This window comes from Lepisosteus oculatus, chromosome 7 (genome assembly GCF_040954835.1).
Source record: "Lepisosteus oculatus isolate fLepOcu1 chromosome 7, fLepOcu1.hap2, whole genome shotgun sequence".
Classification (NCBI taxonomy): domain Eukaryota; kingdom Metazoa; phylum Chordata; class Actinopteri; order Semionotiformes; family Lepisosteidae; genus Lepisosteus; species Lepisosteus oculatus.
Window position 1 is genome coordinate 1,812,961 of NC_090702.1, and position 24,079 is coordinate 1,837,039.

Genomic DNA, 24,079 nt, shown 5'->3' on the forward strand with positions numbered 1-24,079 from the left:
TCTCTCTCCACTGACCCCGTCCCCTCTCTCTGCTCTCTCTCCACTGACCCCCTGTCCCCTCTCTCTTACTCTCTCTCCACTGACCCCCTGTCCCCTCTCTCTTACTCTCTCTCCACTGACCCCCTGTCCCCTCTCTCTTACTCTCTCTCCACTGACCCCCTGTCCCCTCTCTTACTCTCTCTCCACTGACCCCCCGTCCCCTCTCTCTTACTCTCTCTCCACTGACCCCCCGTCCCCTCTCTCTTACTCTCTCTCCACTGACCCCCTGTCCCCTCTCTCTGCTCTCTCTCCACTGACCCCCTGTCCCCTCTCTCTCTCTCTCTCTCCACTGACCCCCTGTCCCCTCTCTCTTACTCTCTCTCCACTGACCCCCTGTCCCCTCTCTCTTACTCTCTCTCCACTGACCCCCCGTCCCCTCTCTCTTACTCTCTCTCCACTGACCCCCCGTCCCCTCTCTCTTACTCTCTCTCCACTGACCCCCTGTCCCCTCTCTTACTCTCTCCACTGACCCCCTGTCCCCTCTCTCTTACTCAATTCAATTCAATTCAAGGTGCTTTATTAGCATGACCGATGGGTACAATCAGTGTTGCCAAAGCAAATAAAAATAATAAAATTAACATAGAACAAAACAAAAAATAGAAGTAAAATAAAATCTACAGACGTGTTACAGACATTTACAACAAAGACATATTATATAATATTGACATACTGTAGGCAGCTGGAGCATTATTGGGAGACGGACTCACTGTTCCTCAGGCTGTGTTAATGTACTGGAGTGTCCAGTCGGTGTGTCTGTATGAACCCCTCTCTCTCTCAGTGCAGTGTTAATGTATTGGAGTGTCCAGTCAGTGTGTCTGTATTAACCCCTCTCTCTCTCTCAGTGCAGTGTTAATGTACTGGAGTGTCCAGTCAGTGTGTCTGTATTAACCCCTCTCTCTCTCAGTGCAGTGTTAATGTACTGGAGTGTCCAGTCAGTGTGTGTGTATTAACCCCTCTCTCTCTCTCAGTGCTGTGTTCATGTACTGGAGTGTCCAGTCAGTGTGTCTGTATTAACCCCTCTCTCTCTCAGTGCAGTGTTAATGTACTGGAGTGTCCAGTCAGTGTGTCTGTATGAACCCCTCTCTCTCAGTGCAGTGTTAATGTACTGGAGTGTCCAGTCAGTGTGTCTGTATGAACCCCTCTCTCTCTCAGTGCAGTGTTAATGTACTGGAGTGTCCAGTCAGTGTGTCTGTATGAACCCCTCTCTCTCTCAGTGCAGTGTTAATGTACTGGAGTGTCCAGTCAGTGTGTCTGTATGAACCCCTCTCTCTCTCAGTGCAGTGTTAATGTACTGGAGTGTCCAGTCAGTGTGTCTGTATTAACCCCTCTCTCTCTCAGTGCAGTGTTAATGTACTGGAGTGTCCAGTCAGTGTGTGTGTATGAACCCCTCTCTCTCTCAGTGCAGTGTTAATGTACTGGAGTGTCCAGTCAGTGTGTCTGTATGAACCCCTCTCTCTCTCAGTGCAGTGTTACTGTACTGGAGTGTCCAGTCAGTGTGTCTGTATGAACCCCTCTCTCTCTCAGTGCAGTGTTAATGTACTGGAGTGTCCAGTCAGTGTGTCTGTATGAACCCCTCTCTCTCTCAGTGCAGTGTTCATGTACTGGAGTGTCCAGTCAGTGTGTGTATGAACCCCTCTCTCTCTCAGTGCAGTGTTAATGTACTGGAGTGTCCAGTCAGTGTGTCTGTATGAACCTCTCTCTCTCTCAGTGCAGTGTTAATGTACTGGAGTGTCCAGTCAGTGTGTCTGTATGAACCCCTCTCTCTCTCAGTGCAGTGTTAATGTACTGGAGTGTCCAGTCAGTGTGTCTGTATGAACCCCTCTCTCTCTCAGTGCAGTGTTCATGTACTGGAGTGTCCAGTCAGTGTGTCTGTATGAACCCCTCTCTCTCTCAGTGCAGTGTTCATGTACTGGAGTGTTAATTAATTGTTCTAAGCCTCACTCACCTCCAACCTCTTTCTTCCTGTTTTTCTTAGACTTCTTGCGCTGACTCAGGACTTTGAAAGCTTCAGAAGACTTCTGCAGCTTCCCCATGAACAGCTCGATGTCATCGAAGCAGTGATTCAGTATGTTCTGCAAAATGCAAGAATCAGCATAAAATACACAGCACACTTAAGGTGTAAGGGCAAGAAAGATCAAAATAGAGTTGGAAATGAGTCAACTCACCACTTCTCTTTGAGCTCTGAGGGCCATGTCTTGCTGTTTCCTCACTGAGCCATTCACTTAGAGAGAGAAAATAATTACCAGACCCTAATATAGACCCTAGAGACACACCTCACACACAGAGATATAGACCTTAATATAGACCCTACAGACACACCTCACACACAGAGAGAGATTAATACAGACCCTAATATAGACCCTAGAGACACATCTCACACACACAGAGAGATTAATACAGACCCTAATACAGACCCTAGAGACACACCTCACACACACAGAGATTAATACAGATCCTAATATAGACCCTAGAGACACACCTCACACACAGAGATTAATAAAGACCCTAATATAAACCCTAGAGACACACCTCACACACAGAGATTAATACAGACCCTAATATAGACCCTAGAGACACACCTCACACACACAGATTAATACAGACCCTAATATAGACCCTAGAGACACACCTCTCACACACAGATTAATATAGACCCTAATATAGACCTTCGAAACACACCTTATACACAAAGAGATTAATACAGACCCTAATATAGACCCTAGAGACACACTTCACACACACAGAGATTAATAAAGACCCTAATATAGACCCTAGAGACACACCTCACACACACACAGATTAATACAGACCCTAATATAGACCCTAGAGACACACCACACACACACAGAGAGATTAATACAGACCCATACCTCTGTGTCCAGGATAAGGCGGAGCGTTGGGCGCGGGGGGTCTGGGGGAATTAGGGAGGGGCAGTGAGGCCTTGGCAGTATTTGGGAGGTGGGTGGCTGGCTGTTGAGGTGACTGGGATTGCTGCTTCATCTGGGCCTGGTTGTTCCTGAGGCGCGAGAGAGAGAGGCACAGGAGGAGTGAGGGTGAGCAGCCTGCTGACCTGTGCAGATGATGCTGTACAGCAGCGTCTCGCCCTGTGCATCCTCCAAAGCAGGGCTTCCTGTCTCGAAGGGCACGCACAAACTGCTGGAGACACGCAGCGCTCTTCGTGGTACAGCACAAGCACAAGACACCTGATACTGTCACGCGCAGCACATGAGTCATCTACACAGGTCTGTGCATACAGAATAATCGAGAAACTTCAATAACAACTAATGGGATCAACTGAGAGGCTCACTCCCTGTTCATCAGGTGGTGACAGGAGGTCACATGCTGCACAGCTGCAGTTCTATGAAGTCTGTGTCTGGGTCTGTGTCAGTGTGTGTGCGCATCTGACTGTGACTCTACACTCTGACTGTGACTGTGACTCTGACTCTACACTGTGACTGTGACTCTACACTCTGACTCTGTGACTGTGACTCTACACTCTGACTGTGACTCTAAACTCTGACTGTGACTCTACACTCTGACACTGTGACTCTAAACTCTGACTGTGACTCTACACTCTGACTGTGACTCTATACTCTGACACTGTGACTCTACATTCTGACTGTGACTCTACACTCTGACTGTGACTCTATACTCTGATTGTGACTCTAAAATCTGACTCTGTGACTCTACACGCTGACTGTGACTCAACACTCTGACACTGTGACTCTACACTCTGACTGTGACTCTACACTCTGACTGTGACTCTATACTCTGATTGTGACTCTAAAATCTGACTCTGTGACTCTACACTCTGACTGTGACTCTACACTCTGACACTGTGACTCTAAACTCTGACTGTGACTCTAAACTCTGACACTGTGACTCTAAACTCTGACACTGTGACTCTACACTCTGACTGTGACTCTATACTCTGACACTGTGACTCTACATTCTGACTGTGACTCTATACTCTGATTGTGACTCTAAACTCTGACTCTGTGACTCTAAACTCTGACACTGTGACTCTAAACTCTGACTGTGACTCTACACTCTGACTGTGACTCTACACTCTGTGACTGTGACTCTACACTATGACACTGTGACTCTACACTATGACTGTGATTCTGACTGTGACTCTACACCCTGACTGTGACTGTGATTCTGACTGTGACACTACACTCTGACTCTCTGACTCTACACTATGCCTGTGACTGTGATTCTGACTGTGACTCTACACTGACTGCGACTGTGATTCTGACTGTGACTCTACACTATGCCTGTGACTGTGATTCCGACTGTGACTCTACACTCTGACTGTGACTCTATACTCTGACTGTGACTCTACACTATGACTTTGTGACTCTACACTATGACACTGTGACTCTACACTATGACTGTGATTCTGACTGTGACTCTACACCCTGACTGTGACTGTGATTCTGACTGTGACACTACACTCTGACTCTCTGACTCTACACTATGCCTGTGACTTTGATTCTGCCTGTGACCCTACACTGACTGTGACTGTGATTCTTGCTCTTGTTCTTGACACAGGTCATTCTCTGTGACAGGAGATCACACAGGAGGCTGCAGCTCTGTTGACTTTCCTGCCCCAGTGGGATTGGGAGCTGTTCCGATTCTGGCAGGTGTGGGAGTTCTGGGACTGGATTTGCTATTTTATGGGTGAAGGTTTGTCTCTGGTTTTTCTCCCTGGGTGTTCCTCTGTCATGGTCTATAGTGTCTGGTTTTTCTTTTGGTCCTATAGCTCTCCAGTATGTGCTGTGCTTGTGTGTATGAGTCAGGTAGTGTTGTGTTGCGCGTGTTGTGATTTGGTTGACATTGATTTATGTTGCTGTAGCTCTACTGTCCTGAAGCTGGTTGGTGTCAGTGAGTGAGGCAGTGTTGTGTGTCTTGTGTTGCTGTAGCTCTGCTGTCCTGAGGCTGGTTGGTGTCAGTGAGCCTCAGAGTCATCTCTAGGCTCAGCTCTTGTGTGTGTGCATCAGTGAGTGAGGCAGTGTTGTGTGTCTTGTGTTGTTGTAGCTGTGCTGTCCTGAGGCTGGTTGGTGTCAGTGAACCTCAGGGTCATCTCTTTGCTCAGTTCTTCTGTGTGTGTGTCAGTGAGTGAGGCAGTGTTGTGTGTCTTGTGTTGCTGTAGCTGCGCTGTCCTGAGGCTGGTTGGTGTCAGTGAGCCTCAGGGTCATCTCTAGGCTCAGCTCTTGTGTGTGTGCCTCAGTGTGTGAGGCAGTGTTGTGTGTCTTGTGTTGCTGTAGCTGCGCTGTCCTGAGGCTGGTTGGTGTCAGTGAGCCTCAGGGTCATCTCTGGGCTCAGCTCTTGTGTGTGTGTGTGTGTGTGTGTTTGTCAGTGAGTGAGGCAGTGTTGTGTGTCTTGTGTTGCTGTAGCTGCGCTGTCCTGAGGCTGGTTGGTGTCAGTGAGCCTCAGGACCAGCTGGCTGAGGGGCTCTTCTCTAGGCTCGGTTCTGGGCTCGGTTCTGGGCTCAGCAGGGTCATGTGGTAGTTAGAGTTCTGGTCTCTATTTTTAGGTGTAGCCAATATTTTATTGCTCTCTTCTGTGGATTATTAAGTAGCCCTGCATACATTGTTTGGTATTTTTCTTTGAACTATACAACCTCTTAGTTGCACTCTCAGTATAAATACAAACTACTAGTGTTTAGGAAAAACATCAATTCACAGTCACACCTCCATGAAGTATGCAGTACTAGACAAACCAGAGTTTCCTCTCTTTCTCTTTTTCTCTCTCAGTGCAGTGTTAATGTACTGGAGTGTCCAGTCAGTGTGTCTGTATTAACCCCTCTCTCTCAGTGCAGTGTTAATGTACTGGAGTGTCCAGTCAGTGTGTGTGTATTAACCCCTCTCTCTCTCAGTGCAGTGTTAATGTACTGGAGTGTCCAGTCAGTGTGTCTGTATGAACCCCTCTCTCTCTCAGTGCAGTGTTAATGTACTGGAGTGTCCAGTCAGTGTGTCTGTATTAACCCCTCTCTCTCAGTGCAGTGTTAATGTACTGGAGTGTCCAGTCAGTGTGTCTGTATTAACCCCTCTCTCTCTCTCAGTGCAGTGTTCATGTACTGGAGTGTCCAGTCAGTATGTCTGTATTAACCCCTCTCTCTCAGTGCAGTGTTAATGTACTGGAGTGTCCAGTCAGTGTGTCTGTATTAACCCCTCTCTCTCTCAGTGCAGTGTTAATGTACTGGAGTGTCCAGACAGTGTGTCTGTATTAACCCCTCTCTCTCTCAGTGCAGTGTTAATGTACTGGAGTGTCCAGTCAGTGTGTCTGTATTAACCCCTCTCTCTCTCAGTGCAGTGTCCAGTCAGGATATTAATCGTCCTCACTGTACCTCAGTGCCTCAGGTCTTCTGTTGCTTTTAGTTGTATAATCCGATATTGCACTCAGTATGTCATCCTCAATGAGCTCTGCCTGTGGACACATTAAATTAAATGTCCATGAGAAAGTATACTCTATAGGACAGACACTCTAACACACTGACAGACACACGGTCCAGGACAGACACTCTAACACACTGACAGACACACAGTCCAGGACAGACACTCTAACACACTGACAGACACACAGTCCAGGACAGACACTCTAACACACTGACAGACACACAGTCCAGGACAGACACTCTAACACACTGACAGAAGTACAGACCAACAGACTCGAAGCATTAAAGTACAGACAGACACTCTTTACTATACAGGACAGAGAGACAGACACTGTGTATTGTTGAGGACAGACAGAGAAACACAGAGACACTTCCTAATGTTGAAGACAGACAGACCCTCTGTACTGTTGAAGACAGACAGACACTCTGTACTTTTGAGGACAGACAGACACTGTGGTCTGTGGAGGACAGACGGACACTGTGGTCTGTGGAGGACAGACACAGAGAGACAGACAGACACTCTGTACTGTTGAGGACAGACAGAGAGACAGACACTCTGTACTGTTGTGGACAGACACGGAGAGACAGACAGACACTCTGTACTGTTGAGGACAGACAGAGAGACAGACACCCTGTACTGTTGAGGGCAGACAGACACTGTACTGTTGAGGACATATGCAGAGAGAAAGACAGACACTGTCTGTTGAGGACAGACAGAGAGACAGACACTGTGGTCTGTTGAGGACAGACAGAGAGACAGACACTGTGGTCTGTTGAGGACAGACATGCTGACACTCTCACCTTCACGTGCTCACAGCTGAAGAAGTGGATGTCAGGCTTTTTCTGGGAGCTGTCCTTACAGACCAGGAGTAGGAGGGAGGGGTAGGTCTCTGATGACAGGGCTTCACAGCGAAGGATAGAGGGCAGCAGGTACTCCTCCAGTTCATCCTGTTTCAGTAACACAGTGCAGTGTGTGAGTACAGACACAGGACAGCCTGTTTCAGTAACACAGTGCAGTGTGTGAGTACAGACACAGGACAGCCTGTTACTGTAGACACAGTGCAGTGTGTGAGTACAGACACAGGACAGTCTGTTACTGTAGACACAGTGCAGTGTGTGAGTACAGACACAGGACAGCCTGTTACTGTAGACTAAGTGTAGCATGTGAGTACAGACAGTGCAGTGTGCGAGTACAGACAGTGCAGTGTGTGAGTACAGACTCAGTGTAGCATGTGAGTACAGACAGAGCAGTGTGTGAGTAAGACACAATGCAGTGTGTGAGTACAGACAGTGCAGTGTGTGAGTACAGACAGTGCAGTGTGCGAGTACAGACAGCGCAGTGTGTGAGTACAGACTCAGTGTAGCGTGTGAGTACAGACAGAGCAGTGTGCGAGTACAGACAGTGCAGTGTGTGAGTACAGACAGAGCAGTGTGTGAGTACAGACAGAGCAGTGTGTGAGTACAGACAGAGCAGCGTGCGAGTACAGACAGAGCAGCGTGCGAGTACAGACAGTGCAGCGTGTGAGTACAGACAGTGCAGTGTGTGAGTACAGACAGAGCAGTGTGTGAGTACAGACAGTGCAGCGTGTGAGTACAGACAGAGCAGTGTGTGAGTACAGACAGTGCAGCGTGTGAGTACAGACAGAGCAGTGTGCGAGTACAGACAGAGCAGTGTGCGAGTACAAACAGTGCAGCGTGCGAGTACAGACAGTGCAGCGTGCGAGTACAGACAGTGCAGTGTGTGAGTACAGACAGAGCAGTGTGTGAGTACAGACAGTGCAGCGTGTGAGTACAGACAGAGCAGTGTGTGAGTACAGACAGTGCAGCGTGTGAGTACAGACAGTGCAGCGTGTGAGTACAGACAGTGCAGTGTGCGAGTACAGACAGAGCAGTGTGCAAGTACAGACAGTGCAGTGTGCGAGTACAGACAGAGCAGTGTGCAAGTACAGACAGTGCAGTATGTGAGTACAGACAGTGCAGTGTGCGAGTACAGACAGAGCAGTGTGCAAGTACAGACAGTGCAGTATGTGAGTACAGACAGTGCAGTGTGTGAGTACAGACTCAGTGTAGCATGTGAGTACAGACAGAGCAGTGTGTGAGTAAGACACAGTGCAGTGTGTGAGTACAGACAGTGTAGCGTGTGAGTACAGACTCAGTGTAGCGTGTGAGTACAGACAGAGCAGTGTGCGAGTACAGACAGTGCAGTGTGAGTACAGACAGAGCAGTGTGCGAGTACAGACAGTGCAGTGTGTGCCTATGGCCACAGTGGTGACGTACCTGGCTCTGAGGGTCCCTCAGCTGGACAGCGTCTCTCCTGACCTGGATGGCCATCTCCTGGCTCCAGATCTTCCTCTGCGCGGTCTGGACAGACAGCTGCTTCCGGGCATCTTCCACGGAGCGCACCTCCCCTCGCTCGTCCTGGGGGTACGTGGCCAGGTGCTGCAGAAAGACCCCGGGAGAGACCCCCCCCCAGTCCGTTAGTCCCTAGTGCTCTCCTCCCCGGTCCTGCAGGAGCTCAACAGGTTTATCGTGGGGTTGATGGGGTCTCTGATCTTGTACGCTGTTCCCAGCAGCTGCAGCACAGGGGACTCTAAAGGGCCTCTCTCCCAGGCGCCGGGCCTTACCCCTGATCAAACAGCTCTTACTAGCTGATCAGTCGATGCTGAACAGACACTGGAGGGAGGGTTACTATATCAGACACTCCTGCAGAAGGAGTGACGCAGCCGTCAGGAACACAGTGGGAGAGACACTGTATCAGACAAGCCCACACTGGGAGTGACTCTGTATCAGACAAGCCCACTGTGGGAGAGACACTGTATCAGGCCCATCCACTGTGGGAGAGACACTGTATCAGACAAACCCACAGTGGGAGTGACTCTGTACCAGACAAGTCCACTGTGGGAGAGACACTGTATCAGACAAGCCCACACTGGGAGTGACTCTGTACCAGACAAGTCCACTGTGGGAGAGACACTGTATCAGACAAGCCCACTGTGGGAGTGACACTGTATCAGACAAGTCCACTGTGAGAGTGACTCTGTACCAGACAAGCCCACTGTGGGAGAGACACTGTACCAGACAAGCCCACTGTGGGAGAGACACTGTATCAGGCCCATCCACTGTGGGAGAGACACTGTATCAGACAAGCCCACAGTGGGAGTGACTCTGTACCAGACAAGTCCACAGTGGGAGAGACACTGTATCAGACAAGCCCACACTGGGAGTGACTCTGTACCAGACAAGCCCACTGTGGGAGAGACACTGTATCAGACAAGCCCACTGTGGGAGAGACACTGTACCAGACAAGCCCACTGTGAGAGTGACTCTGTACCAGACAAGCCCACTGTGGGAGAGACACTGTATCAGACAAGCCCACTGTGGGAGAGACACTGTACCAGACAAGCCCACTGTGGGAGAGACACTGTATCAGACAAGCCCACTGTGGGAGAGACACTGTACCAGACAAGCCCACTGTGGGAGAGACTCTGTATCAGACAAGCCCACTGTGGGAGAGACACTGTATCAGGCCCATCCACAGTGGGAGTGACTCTGTACCAGACAAGCCCACAGTGGGAGAGACACTGTATCAGGCCCATCCACAGTGGGAGTGACTCTGTACCAGACAAGCCCACTGTGGGAGAGACACTGTATCAGACAAGCCCACTGTGGGAGAGACACTGTATCAGGCCCATCCACAGTGGGAGTGACTCTGTACCAGACAACCCCACTGTGGGAGAGACACTGTACCAGACAAGCCCACAGTGGGAGAGACACTGTATCAGACAACCCCACTGTGGGAGAGACACTGTACCAGACAAGCCCACTGTGGGAGAGACACTGTATCAGACAAGCCCACTGTGGGAGAGACACTGTATCAGGCCCATCCACAGTGGGAGAGACTCTATATCAGACAAGCCCACTGTGGGAGAGACACTGTATCAGGCCCATCCACAGTGGGAGAGACTCTGTATCAGACAAGCCCACTGTGGGAGTGACTCTGTATCAGACAAGTCCACTGTGGGAGAGACACTGTATCAGACAAGCCCACTGTGGGAGAGACACTGTACCAAACAAGCCCACTGTGGGAGAGACACTGTATCAGACAAGCCCACTGTGGGAGAGACACTGTATCAGGCCCATCCACAGTGGGAGTGACTCTGACCAGACAACCCCACTGTGGGAGTGACTCTGTATCAGACAAGTCCACTGTGGGAGAGACACTGTATCAGACAAGCCCACTGTGGGAGAGACACCGTACCAGACAAGCCCACTGTGGGAGAGACACTGTATCAGACAAGCCCACTGTGGGAGAGACACTGTATCAGGCCCATCCACAGTGGGAGTGACTCTGTACCAGACAACCCCACTGTGGGAGAGACACTGTACCAGACAAGCCCACTGTGGGAGAGACACTGTATCAGACAAGCCCACTGTGGGAGAGACACTGTATCAGGCCCATCCACAGTGGGAGAGACTCTGTATCAGACAAGCCCACTGTGGGAGAGACACTGTATCAGACAAGCCCACTGTGGGAGTGACTCTGTATCAGACAAGTCCACTGTGGGAGAGACACTGTATCAGACAAGCCCACTGTGGGAGAGACACTGTACCAGACAAGCCCACTGTGGGAGAGACACTGTACCAGACAAGCCCACAGTGGGAGAGACACTGTATCAGACAACCCCACTGTGGGAGAGACACTGTACCAGACAAGCCCACTGTGGGAGAGACACTGTATCAGACAAGCCCACTGTGGGAGAGACACTGTACCAGACAAGCCCACTGTGAGAGTGACTCTGTACCAGACAAGCCCACTGTGGGAGAGACACTGTATCAGACAAGCCCACTGTGGGAGAGACACTGTACCAGACAAGCCCACTGTGGGAGAGACACTGTATCAGACAAGCCCACTGTGGGAGAGACACTGTACCAGACAAGCCCACTGTGGGAGAGACACTGTATCAGACAAGCCCACACTGGGAGTGACTCTGTACCAGACAAGCCCACTGTGGGAGAGACTCTGTATCAGACAAGCCCACTGTGGGAGAGACACTGTATCAGGCCCATCCACTGTGGGAGAGACACTGTATCAGACAAGCCCACAGTGGGAGTGACTCTGTACCAGACAAGTCCACAGTGGGAGAGACACTGTATCAGACAAGCCCACACTGGGAGTGACTCTGTACCAGACAAGCCCACTGTGGGAGAGACACTGTATCAGACAAGCCCACTGTGGGAGAGACACTGTACCAGACAAGCCCACTGTGAGAGTGACTCTGTACCAGACAAGCCCACTGTGGGAGAGACACTGTATCAGACAAGCCCACTGTGGGAGAGACACTGTACCAGACAAGCCCACTGTGGGAGAGACACTGTATCAGACAAGCCCACTGTGGGAGAGACACTGTACCAGACAAGCCCACTGTGGGAGAGACTCTGTATCAGACAAGCCCACTGTGGGAGAGACACTGTATCAGGCCCATCCACAGTGGGAGTGACTCTGTACCAGACAAGCCCACAGTGGGAGAGACACTGTATCAGGCCCATCCACAGTGGGAGTGACTCTGTACCAGACAAGCCCACTGTGGGAGAGACACTGTATCAGACAAGCCCACTGTGGGAGAGACACTGTATCAGGCCCATCCACAGTGGGAGTGACTCTGTACCAGACAACCCCACTGTGGGAGAGACACTGTACCAGACAAGCCCACAGTGGGAGAGACACTGTATCAGACAACCCCACTGTGGGAGAGACACTGTACCAGACAAGCCCACTGTGGGAGAGACACTGTATCAGACAAGCCCACTGTGGGAGAGACACTGTATCAGGCCCATCCACAGTGGGAGAGACTCTGTATCAGACAAGCCCACTGTGGGAGAGACACTGTATCAGGCCCATCCACAGTGGGAGAGACTCTGTATCAGACAAGCCCACTGTGGGAGTGACTCTGTATCAGACAAGTCCACTGTGGGAGAGACACTGTATCAGACAAGCCCACTGTGGGAGAGACACTGTACCAGACAAGCCCACTGTGGGAGAGACACTGTATCAGACAAGCCCACTGTGGGAGAGACACTGTATCAGGCCCATCCACAGTGGGAGTGACTCTGACCAGACAACCCCACTGTGGGAGTGACTCTGTATCAGACAAGTCCACTGTGGGAGAGACACTGTATCAGACAAGCCCACTGTGGGAGAGACACCGTACCAGACAAGCCCACTGTGGGAGAGACACTGTATCAGACAAGCCCACTGTGGGAGAGACACTGTATCAGGCCCATCCACAGTGGGAGTGACTCTGTACCAGACAACCCCACTGTGGGAGAGACACTGTACCAGACAAGCCCACTGTGGGAGAGACACTGTATCAGACAAGCCCACTGTGGGAGAGACACTGTATCAGGCCCATCCACAGTGGGAGAGACTCTGTATCAGACAAGCCCACTGTGGGAGAGACACTGTATCAGACAAGCCCACTGTGGGAGTGACTCTGTATCAGACAAGTCCACTGTGGGAGAGACACTGTATCAGACAAGCCCACTGTGGGAGAGACACTGTACCAGACAAGCCCACTGTGGGAGAGACACTGTATCAGACAAGCCCACTGTGGGAGAGACACTGTATCAGGCCCATCCACAGTGGGAGTGACTCTGTACCAGACAAGCCCACAGTGAGAGTGACTCTGTACCAGACAAGCCCACTGTGGGAGAGACACTGTATCAGGCCCATCCACAGTGAGAGTGACTCTGTACCAGACAAGCCCACTGTGGGAGAGACACTGTATCAGACAAGCCCACTGTGGGAGAGACACTGTATCAGGCCCATCCACAGTGAGAGTGACTCTGTACCAGACAAGCCCACTGTGGGAGAGACACTGTATCAGACAAGCCCACAGTGGGAGAGACACTGTATCAGACAAGCCCACTGTGGGAGAGACACTGTATCAGGCCCATCCACAGTGGGAGAGACACTGTACCAGACAAGCCCACTGTGGGAGAGACACTGTATCAGACAAGCCCACACTGGGAGTGACTCTGTACCAGGCAAGCCCACAGTGGGAGTGACTTTGTATCAGACAAGCCCACTGTGGGAGAGACACTGTATCAGACAAGCCCACTGTGGGAGAGACACTGTATCAGGCCCATCCACAGTGGGAGTGACTCTGTACCAGACAAGCCCACTGTGGGAGAGACACTGTATCAGGCCCATCCACAGTGGGAGTGACTCTGTACCAGACAAGCCCACTGTGGGAGAGACACTGTATCAGGCCCATCCACAGTGGGAGTGACTCTGTACCAGACAAGCCCACTGTGGGAGAGACACTGTATCAGACAAGCCCACTGTGGGAGAGACACTGTATCAGGCCCATCCACAGTGGGAGTGACTCTGTACCAGACAACCCCACTGTGGGAGAGACACTGTACCAGACAAGCCCACAGTGGGAGAGACACTGTATCAGACAACCCCACTGTGGGAGAGACACTGTACCAGACAAGCCCACTGTGGGAGAGACTCTGTATCAGACAAACCCACTGTGGGAGAGACACTGTATCAGGCCCATCCACAGTGGGAGTGACTCTGTACCAGACAAGCCCACAGTGGGAGAGACACTGTATCAGACAAGCCCACTGTGGGAGAGACACTGTATCAGGCCCATCCACAGTGGGAGTGACTCTGTACCAGACAAGCACACAACACAGGTGTGCTTCCTCCAGCAGAAATCCCGCTGGTTACACCGCAGGTAACACACCTGAGGGAGGGCAGTTCATAGAGCTCAGACACAGCAGATCCGCCGTTGCTGACCCGGATTACAAATCCCGCCCGAACCTGGGAGAACCCGAAGGCAAATTCACGGACACGTCCCGGACAGAAAACCGAAATCAGTCCTCCTGCGATGGAGAGCTCAGTTGGACTAAAACCCGGGACCAGGACTGAGGATCAGTGACTCACCGCAGACAGGCAGGCAGCTGTTCAGTGTCTGTCCTGATTTGTCTGACTAATATACAGCCCCCTGCTGCTTGGTCTGCTTTTCCAAAAGCCAATCTGACAGTATCCGTCCCGGATAACCATCGCAGACCCCTTTAGACTGACCTCTGACACCTCTGAGCCCAGCCAGTCGAAGCAGAGGAAGAGCACCCAGATACCACAGAGCTGCTTGACCCCCGAGCATTATGGGAGAGAGGGACTTCCTGTCTGCCTTCCACATGACTCTCCAGTCCGTGGCGTGGGAAAAATCCCAGCAGCGGCGCGTCCTGGGAGGAATCACAATTTTCCTCAATTCAGGAAAAGCGTTTAGCCAGAGCTGGGGCACGTGAGGGGGGGTTAAGGGGGCAGAGGACTCTGGGAAGACGCCCTCATCATCACTCCCTCGAGGCACTGTGAGGCAGCCATCCCACAATGCAGAGAGAACAGTAAATAGAGCCACAGACATCACACACGTGATACAGCAGGTTCACAAACGCCAGTGCACAGATGTGAATAAGCAACAACGCAGATACTTACATTGACAAGGTATTGTGAAGTATCAGCCATTATGAAATTTAGTCTGGAATACTTCTTTCTCTGTTCTGAAAGAAAGGAGAGAAGCACTGTTAGTCATTCTGTGGTTTTGCTATTTAATGTTATCTCATTGTAATTCAACCCGATGTACAGTAGCAACATATTATCTGATGATGTGGCATTTCGTCGAACTAACCTCTCTCAGTGCCGTGTTAATGTACTGGAGTGTCCAGTCAGTGTGCCTGTATTAACCCCTCTCTCAGTGCCGTGTTAATGTACTGGAGTGTCCAGTCAGTGTGTGTATTAACCCCTCTCTCTCTCAGTGCAGTGTTAATGTACTGGAGTGTCCAGTCAGTGTGTCTGTATGAACCCCTCTCTCTCTCAGTGCAGTGTTAATGTACTGGAGTGTCCAGTCAGTGTGTCTGTATGAACCCCTCTCTCTCTCAGTGCAGTGTTAATGAACTGGAGTGTCCAGTCAGTGTGTCTGTATGAACCCCTCTCTCTCTCAGTGCAGTGTTAATGTACTGGAGTGTCCAGTCAGTGTGTCTGTATGAACCCCTCTCTCTCTCAGTGCAGTGTTAATGTACTGGAGTGTCCAGTCAGTGTGTCTGTATGAACCCCTCTCTCTCTCAGTGCAGTGTTCATGTACTGGAGTGTCCAGTCAGTGTGTCTGTATGAACCCCTCTCTCTCTCAGTGCAGTGTTCATGTACTGGAGTGTCCTTGTCTTTCCAGTAGATGGTTGTGATTTAGTATCGGCTCTCATGTCATTTTTCCCCTTCCGTCGGCAGTATTTACACACGAAACTGACTTTGCAAACAGAGGCCACAGGCTACCGCCCTGTCTCACAGACGCAGCCCCACGCGGGCACAGACACGCCAGCCCCCCCCCGCCCCACCGCGCCGCGGATCAGAGGGGTCACTTGCTCCGGAGACAGACGGGATCCGAACAGAAGAAGAAAATAATCGGTTGTCCTTACCTGCGTCCCTGCCTCCCTCTCCCTCTCTCTCCCTGTGTCAGGCTGGCAGTGTGTCAGCTCCTACTCGCCCTGCAGGTCAGACTGGGTCTGCAGGAATGCCTGCCCTGGGATTTAACCCTCTCCGCCCCTTTCCCTGCTGTTTCTCTCTCTCTTCCTCCCCCGCCCTCCTGCTCTGACCCTCCCCTTCCTCCTCCTCCTCCTCCTCAGACACGTCCTGGAGACAGGCAGATACGGGGGCAGCGAGGCTGATAGACAGAGTGCGCCCAAGGAAATAGGGGAACTATCAAACAATAAGAATAATCCCTCACACTTGTATAGCGACTGTCTGGACCCTCCACCCAGAGCTCTTCCCAGGTCAGGGGGAATCCCACTACCCCCACCAGTGTGCAGCCCCACCTGGATGATGCTGCAGTCCTCTCACACACACCAGCTCTCAGTGGGGAGGAGAGCAGAGGGATGGAGCCAGTTCAGAGAGGGGGGTTATTAGGAGGCCATGAGGGGTAAAGGCCAGGGGGGGAATTTGGCCAGGACACTGGGGTAACACCCCTACTCTTGTCGAGAGACACCCCGGGATTGTTAATGAACACAGAGAGTCAGGACCTCGGTTTGACGTCTCATCTGAAGGACGGCGCCTGTTTACAGTCTAGTGTCCCCGTCACTATACTGGGGCATGAGGACCCACACAGACCGCAGGGTGAGCGCCCCCTGCTGGCCCCACTCACACCTCTCCCAGCAGCAGCCTCAGCTTTCCCAGGAGTCTCCCCTCCAGGTACTGGCCAGGCTCACACCTGCTGGGCTCCAGTGGGGTGTGTCAGCTGGGAGCTGCAGGGGGACACAGCTGCTGGCCAAACAGCTCGGATTTCACGGCTGAGCTCTGTGACTTTACCTGCCCAAAACCGAGCGAGAACTCTCTGTGCCCGGAGGGTTACTGGCCAGACTGGGATTTTCTGTCTGCCAAGTCAGACATTGGACAGGTGGTGCGATTTGCCCATCGGCTGTGCCCTCTGCCCGCGCTGGGCGATCTCCCTGCGCCCCCAGTGGCTCCAGAAATGCCACCCCAGGACCACCCCGCAACCTGAAAGCTCTGGCGTCTGTACCCATGATCCCGCTGGCTCGAGCAGAGCCCCTAGCGATAGACTGAGAGACAGGGGCCTCACCGTAGATGGAGCGGGCGCTAGGCTTGGCAGCCCTTGTCAGGCTCCTGCAAACGACAAGGCAAACAGATCAGTGTGTCTGTGTGGTCCTGTGTTTGTGTACAGTGCCTGTACTGTACTGTTCTGTGTGTGTCTGTACTGTACTGCGTGTGTCTGTGCTGTACTGTACTGTACTGTGTGTGTCTGTGCTGTGCTGTGTGTCTGACGCTGTGCTCTGTCTCTATCATGAGTCTGTACTGTATTGTGCTGTGCTGCGTGTCTGAAGTGTGTATCTGTGCTGTGTTGTGCTGCGATCTGTCTGTACCATGAGTCTGTACTGTATTGTGCTGTGCTGTGTGTCTGAAGTCTGTGTCTGTGCTGTGCTGTGTGTCTGAAGTCTGTGTCTGTGCTGTGTGTCTGAAGTCTGTGTTTGTGCTGTGCTGTGCGTCTGAAGTCTGTGTCTGTGCTGTGCTGTGTGTCTGAAGTCTGTGTCTGTGCTGTGCTGTGTGTCTGAAGTCTGTGTCTGTGCTGTGCTGTGTGTCTGAAGTCTGTGCTGTGCTGGGCTGTGTGTCTGAAGTGCGTGTCTGTGCTGTGCTGTGTGTCTGAAGTCTGTGTCTGTGCTGTGCTGTGTGTCTGAAGTCTGTGCTGTGCTGGGCTGTGTGTCTGAAGTGCGTGTCTGTGCTGTGCTGTGTGTCTGAAGTCTGTGTCTGTGCTGTGCTGTGTGTCTGAAGTCTGTGTCTGTGCTGTGTGTCTGAAGTCTGTGTCTGCTGTGCTGTGTGTCTGAAGTCTGTGTCTGTGCTGTGTGTCTGAAGTCTGTGTTTGTGCTGTGTGTCTGAAGTCTGTGTCTGTGCTGTGTGTCTGAAGTCTGTGTTTGTGCTGTGTGTCTGAAGTCTGTGTCTGTGCTGGGCTGTGTGTCGGAAGTGTGTGTCTGTGCTGTGCTGTGTGTCTGTGTTTGGGTACTCACCCATGAGGAGAACTGCTCAGGCTCTCTGAGGTGTGGCTCATTACTGCCCCCTGTGTGTGAGAAGTAGGATGTTGTCAGACAACAGGCAGGACAGGACAGCACGAATTCCTCCCAGCGAGGCCCATCATCAGAATGATAAGCACATCAGACACATTACAGGCTTTGGTCACAGGTAGCTAATTGACCTGAGGACCTCACCCAGCTGTGTCTGGAGAGAAGCCAGGGTATCGGCTTCAACCACAGGGCTGGGCAGCTTGTTTCCCACCCCCACCACCCTCTGTGTAAAGAAGCCCCTCCTGTCCTGACTGGAGGAGCTCACCCAGCTGGGTCTGGAGGGAAGCCAGGGTATCGGCTCTCACAACAGGGCTGGGCAGCTTGTTCCCCACCCCCACCACCCTCTGTGTACAGTAGAGCCTCCTGTCCTGACTGGAGGAGCTCACCCAGCTGTGTCTGGAGAGAAGCCAGGGTATCGGCTTCAACCACAGGGCTGGGCAGCTTGTTCCCCACCCCCACCACCCTCTGTGTAAAGAAGGGCCTAATGTACTGGCTCTGGAGGAGCTCACCCAAACATTTCAGTTTCGTTGCACGTATTCAAGCAGCTCGTTCCACGCTCCCGCCACTCTCTGGGTAAAGCAATGCCTCCTGTTGTGTTTTTTTTCTTTTTTAAATGCACTTCCCCTTAGTGTCCGTTTCATTGTAAAGTCGCTGAGTGTGTGTGTGTGTGTGTGTGTGTGTGTCCTGTGATGGACTGGCCCTGGTGTGTGTTTGTTTGTGTGTGTGTGTCCTGAGATGGACTGGCCCTGGTGTGTGTTTGTTTGTGTGTGTGTGTCCTGAGATGGACTGGCCCTGTTGTGTGTGTGTGTGTGTGTGTGTGTGTGTGTGTGTGTGTGTGTGTGGGTGTCCTGTGATGGACTGGCCCTGGTGTGTGTTTGTTTGTGTGTGTGTGTCCTGAGATGGACTGGCCCTGGTGTGAGTTTGTGTGTGTGTGTCCTGGTGTGAGTGTGTGTGTGTGTGTGTGTCCTGTGATGGACTGGCCCTGGTGTGTGTTTGTTTGTGTGTGTGTGTCCTGAGATGGACTGGCCCTGGTGTGTGTTTGTTTGTGTGTGTGTGTCCTGTGATGGACTGGCCCTGGTGTGTGTGTGTGTGTGTGTGTGTGTGTGTGTGTGTGTGTGTGTGTGTGTGTGTGTGTGTGTGTGTGTGTGTGTGTGTGTCCTGTGATGGACTGGTGTCCTGTCCAGGGTGTGCCCTGCCTTGTACACATTGCTTGCTGGGATAGACTCCAGCTCTCCTGCTCCGCCCTGAACTGGCTGAAGCAGTTAGAGGAAGGCTGGGTGTTTCCAAGCGATCGTATGCAAATGATATCCGCATGTGGCTGAAGGGCTGTTTCCGATAAGCTCAGCTTCGCCTTTCAGCTCTTCCTGGAATCTCATGCACAACAGGTCCGGCCAGGCCAGGAATGAACCCCAGTCAGGTCCCCCAATAATGAACTGCAAACCTGTTTCTGACGGATTCAAGTGGCCTGATAATGCAATGATAGAAGCCAAAGCTCCTCTCCAGCCCTACTGCAGTCTGTGGGTGATCGGATCACTGAGAGAGTTGCAGGAGAACTCGGTTTTTGCAGGCAGTCTTTTAGGGTGAAAGCGCTGGATAAAAACTTTTTTTAGGCTCTCTTGTTAGGGTGAGAGTGCTGAAAAAAAATATCTTTTTTTTTAATTCTTGTTGAGGATGATGATGGGTGTGCATCTCAGTGAATGTGGCAGTCGGACAGTGTTTCTGTCTCTCAGTGTGCTGGTCTCCCAGTGTGCCAGTCTGTCAGTGCACCAGTCTGTCAGTGCACCAGTCTCTCAGTGTGCCAGTCTCTCAGTGTGCCAGTCTCTCAGTGCACCAGTCTCTCAGTGTGCCAGTCTCTCAGTGCGCCGGTCTGTCAGTGCGCCAGTCTCTCAGTGCGCCAGTCTCTCAGTGCACCAATCACTCAGTGCGCCAATCACTCAGTGTGCCAGTCTGTCAGTGCACCAGTCTCTCAGTGCACCAATCACTCAGTGCACCAATCACTCAGTGTGCCAGTCTGTCAGTGCACCAGTCTCTCAGTGCACCAATCACTCAGTGCACCAATCACTCAGTACGCCAGTCTGTCAGTGCACCAGTCTCTCAGTGTGCCAATCACTCAGTACGCCAGTCTGTCAGTGCACCAGTCTCTCAGTGTGCCAATCACTCAGTACGCCAGTCTGTCAGTGCACCAGTCTCTCAGTGTGCCAATCATTCAGTGCACCAATCACTCAGTACGCCAGTCTGTCAGTGCACCAATCACTCAGTACGCCAGTCTGTCAGTGCGCCAATCACTCAGTACGCCAGTCTGTCAGTGCGCCAGTCTCTCAGTGCGCCAGTCTCTCAGTGCGCCAGTCTCTCAGTGCACCAGTCTGTCAGCGCACCAGTCTATCTGTACTCACAGTGGCTCTGATCATCAGTCCCCAGGTAAAATCCACACAGGGAAAACCCCACACTGTTCTGTGGTGCCTCACTCCTCTGCTGTCTTCTCGCACAGAAGCGTCTGACCTGAGTGGAAGCAAGCTCCAGCAGTACTGAGCAGTGTCTCCCCGTCTCTCCCTCCCAGCGCAGTGTGAACGTACTGTACCGTCATGTCCAGAGTCTCTGTCAGCCCCCACCTCTCTGTCTCGGGGTGTGTCAGGCTGAAGTATTGCGGTTTGATAGTCTGTGTCACAATGCAGTCAGGCGGCCCAGCCCTGCTCTGCCTTAAGTCTACAGAAACACAAGCAAACACCCAGTAACACATTAGTAACACAGTGACTGACTGGACACTCCAGTACATTAACACTGCACTGAGAGAGAGAGGGGTTCATACAGACACACTGACTGGACACTCCAGTACATTAACACTGCACTGCACTGACCTGTTACAGTCTGAGGGACAGTGTGTCCAGTGTGAACTGTCACAGCCTGAGGCACAGTGTGTCCAGTGTGTGTCCAGTGTGTTTGCAGTGTGAACTGTCACAGCCTGTCAGAGGTGCTGAACACCGGGAGCCTGCTGTGCTCCTCAATGCCTTGCTCTTCAGTGACTGTGAGTCACTCTGTGAACCAGTCTGAGCCTGGATCGTGCAGGAATGTCCTGGCACACAGGCAGGGGTGTGTCTCTCAGGGAGTCAGGGCAGGGACAGAGAGACCGGGCTGCTCACGTAGTCATGGCAATAAAGCTGCTTTCACACACACACATTCACACTCACTCACACACTCAAACACACATTCACACTCACTCACACACTCAACCACACAATCACACACATTCACACTCACTTCCACACTCAAACACACAATCACACACATTCACACTCACTTCCACACTCAAACACACAATCACACACACACACACACATTCACACTCACTCACACACTCAACCACACAATCACACACACACACATTCACACTCACTCACACACTCAACCACACATTCACACTCACTCCCACACTCAAACACACAATCACACACATTCACACTCACTTCCACACTCAAACACACAATCACACACAGTCACACTCACTTCCACACTCAAACAATCACACTCACTCACACACGCAACCACACAATGACACACATTCACACTCACTCACACACAGTCTCACACACACACACACAGACTCAAACACACATAGTCACACACTCACTCACACACTCTCACACTTGCTTCCACACTCAAACACACAATCACACACATTCACACTCACTCACACACTCAACCACACAATCACACACACACACACTCAACCACACAATCACACACTCACACACTCAAACACACAATCACACACATTCACACTCACACACTCAAACACACAATCACACACATTCACACTCACTCACACACTCAAACACACAATCACACTCACATACACACTCAAACACACAATCACACACACATACACACTCAAAAATACACAGTCACACATGCTTTCATGCCCACATCAACACATTACCATACACAAACACACATATATTCACACTCATATACTCAAACACTCTCTCACACACACACACTCAAACACACAGTCACACCCGGAAGCTTTCCCGATGTGCCCACACACCTGCCTGATTACCGTCTCTGTTGTTTGCCGATCTGCGTCAAGGCGAACTGCTCCCTCCAGTGTGCGACTGCTGTACCTCCATCAGTGTCTGAGCACACGCTCTAAGGCGAACTGAAGAGCAACATAATCTCATTTCCAAACGCAATTCACAGTGAAACCACAACATCACCTGATCAACAAGAGAAGTCAAGAAATAAACTGAGATCAGGGATGCCGGTGGTCAACACGCAGGGGAGATTCAAACATCGGGCTGTAAAACATGGTACTGTTTGTAAAAAGCAGGATCATTACAGTTAACACTACGGATATATGCTTAACTTAAAAGCTCCTCCGGTCAAAGTCGGGTGGGTTAGAGTTGAAGACATTGATTTTGTCGAATTTAACACTGCCGAACAGCACCCGATCATGACATGAGCTCGCGTGGGACCTGATTTCCCGATCTTAATACATTTTTCTCACGGCACTACCCCTCGTACCGTAGTTCAACCCTCGGCCGGAGACAGGGAGACAGGGAACACGGGGTGTGATAGGGAGCTTCTCTCCTTTAGAGAGCGCCTACGCAGTGACGGTGTCAGATCAGCTTTGTCCCTGTTTTACACCTCTTCAGCGAAGGTTCCTTCCAGCTCTGCTGATGTGTCAACATTCCTGTGTGAACCCTTAGTGTTTCCTGATTAATTAACATCTGCACTTTCCTGGCAAGAATTATGGACATTTTTATAGTGTCTTGCCTCCCACATGATCCCAAAGTATTTCACAAAAAGAAGAGAGCCCCTTTCAACACTGCAGTACAGCCCCACCTGGGTGACACACAGCGATCATTCTGCACCAGTGCTAGCAGTGGTCAGCATTGTGTGTGTGTGTGTGTGTGTGAGTGTGTGTGTGTGTCCTGTGATGGACTGGCCCTGGTGTGTGTGTGTGTGTGTGTGTGTGTGTGTGTGTGTGTGTGTGTGTGTGTGTGTGTGTGTGTGTGTGTGTGTGTGTTTGTGTGTGTATCCTGTGGTGGACTGGCCCTAGTGTGGTGTGGTGTGGTGTGTGTGCGTGCGTGCGTGTGTGTGTGTGTGTCCTGTGGTGGACTGGCCCTGGCCTTGAGCCCATTGCTTGCTGGGATAGCCTGCAGCCCCCCTGTGCCCAGTGCTGGACAGACCGGCTCTCCAGGTGGATGAAAGGGTTCTGTCACACCGCCTATGAGATCCCACCTCGCAACGCATTCCTCAGGAAAATCAGGAACTGCCGGCCCCGGCTCTCTCACGGGACGGCATTCTTGTGGAAATCCGACGCCGCGCTCACTGGGGGCAGACGCTCATGCCCGGGGGCAGGAGAGCTACCTGAACGTTTAATTATCCTACCCCATGTGATACCTCCGGACCACAGTGGCTGTTATTGGATAACCCGGGGAGCTGTTAGAAACAAAAATCTCTGAAATCGATAGGCTTGAGAAGTTTAGAGCTGTCGCTGAGCAGCCCGGGGGGGGCACAGACCACCTTGCTGTTAGTCATAGCAACACAACAGCCTGTTGTTAGCAACCTGGGGTCCTGAATCAGAGTATCAGAGTGGAACTGTCACAGCACCTCAGCTGTGGTTCTCCCCAGAGGTACTCACTTAAAGATTCACGCTGAATTTAATACTCTGGGCTCGTGAGTGTGAAGAGGTGTCTACAGCACACAGACACGCTGCAGGGCAGCAGTACAGTGATTGATACTCTGGGCTCGTTAGTGTGAAGAGGTGGCTACAGCACACAGACACACTGCAGGACAGCAGTAGTCAGGTCATCTACTGTAATCCCAGGAAAAGGAAAAACACCTGTCTGGTCTCAGGATTTCTATGCAAGATTGGGACAGGTCAGATCTGGGATGAAGGACCCAGAAAGATCAGATTAGTATTGTAACGGGTGCTGGCGTACCAGTAGGGGGCGCTCTCCCTTCTGACCAAGAACGTCTGTGCCTTTGCCCCAGTGCAGCGAGAGGGGACAC

The 24,079-nt window shown here is 51.6% G+C and overlaps 1 protein-coding gene across 7 annotated transcripts in view; it reads right to left on the minus strand.

Annotated features, from left to right (window-relative positions):
• Window positions 1-21,089, minus strand: part of eps8l1b (EPS8 signaling adaptor L1b) — a 35,371-nt gene extending 14,282 nt beyond the window's left edge. For 2 of the 7 annotated variants that reach the window (XM_069191803.1, XM_069191801.1), the window contains exons 1-11: window positions 20,923-21,089; window positions 20,461-20,770; window positions 18,014-18,063; window positions 17,074-17,117; window positions 14,943-15,007; window positions 8,717-8,878; window positions 7,241-7,387; window positions 6,392-6,471; window positions 2,910-3,055; window positions 2,205-2,260; window positions 1,985-2,111 (exon numbers count right to left, since the gene is read on the minus strand). In XM_069191803.1, coding sequence (XP_069047904.1) covers window positions 1,985-2,111; window positions 2,205-2,260; window positions 2,910-3,055; window positions 6,392-6,471; window positions 7,241-7,387; window positions 8,717-8,878; window positions 14,943-15,007; window positions 17,074-17,117; window positions 18,014-18,063; window positions 20,461-20,475 — 892 coding nt within the window. In that variant the 5' untranslated portion in view covers window positions 20,476-20,770; window positions 20,923-21,089. Of the gene's footprint in view, window positions 1-1,984; window positions 2,112-2,204; window positions 2,261-2,909; window positions 3,056-6,391; window positions 6,472-7,240; window positions 7,388-8,716; window positions 8,879-14,942; window positions 15,008-15,916; window positions 16,013-17,073; window positions 17,118-18,013; window positions 18,064-19,508; window positions 19,701-20,460; window positions 20,884-20,922 lie in introns of those variants that run through there. The other 5 variants (XM_069191804.1, XM_069191805.1, XM_069191806.1 and 2 more) reach the window with 5 other exon arrangements.
• Between the last annotated feature and the right edge of the window lie 2,990 nt (window positions 21,090-24,079).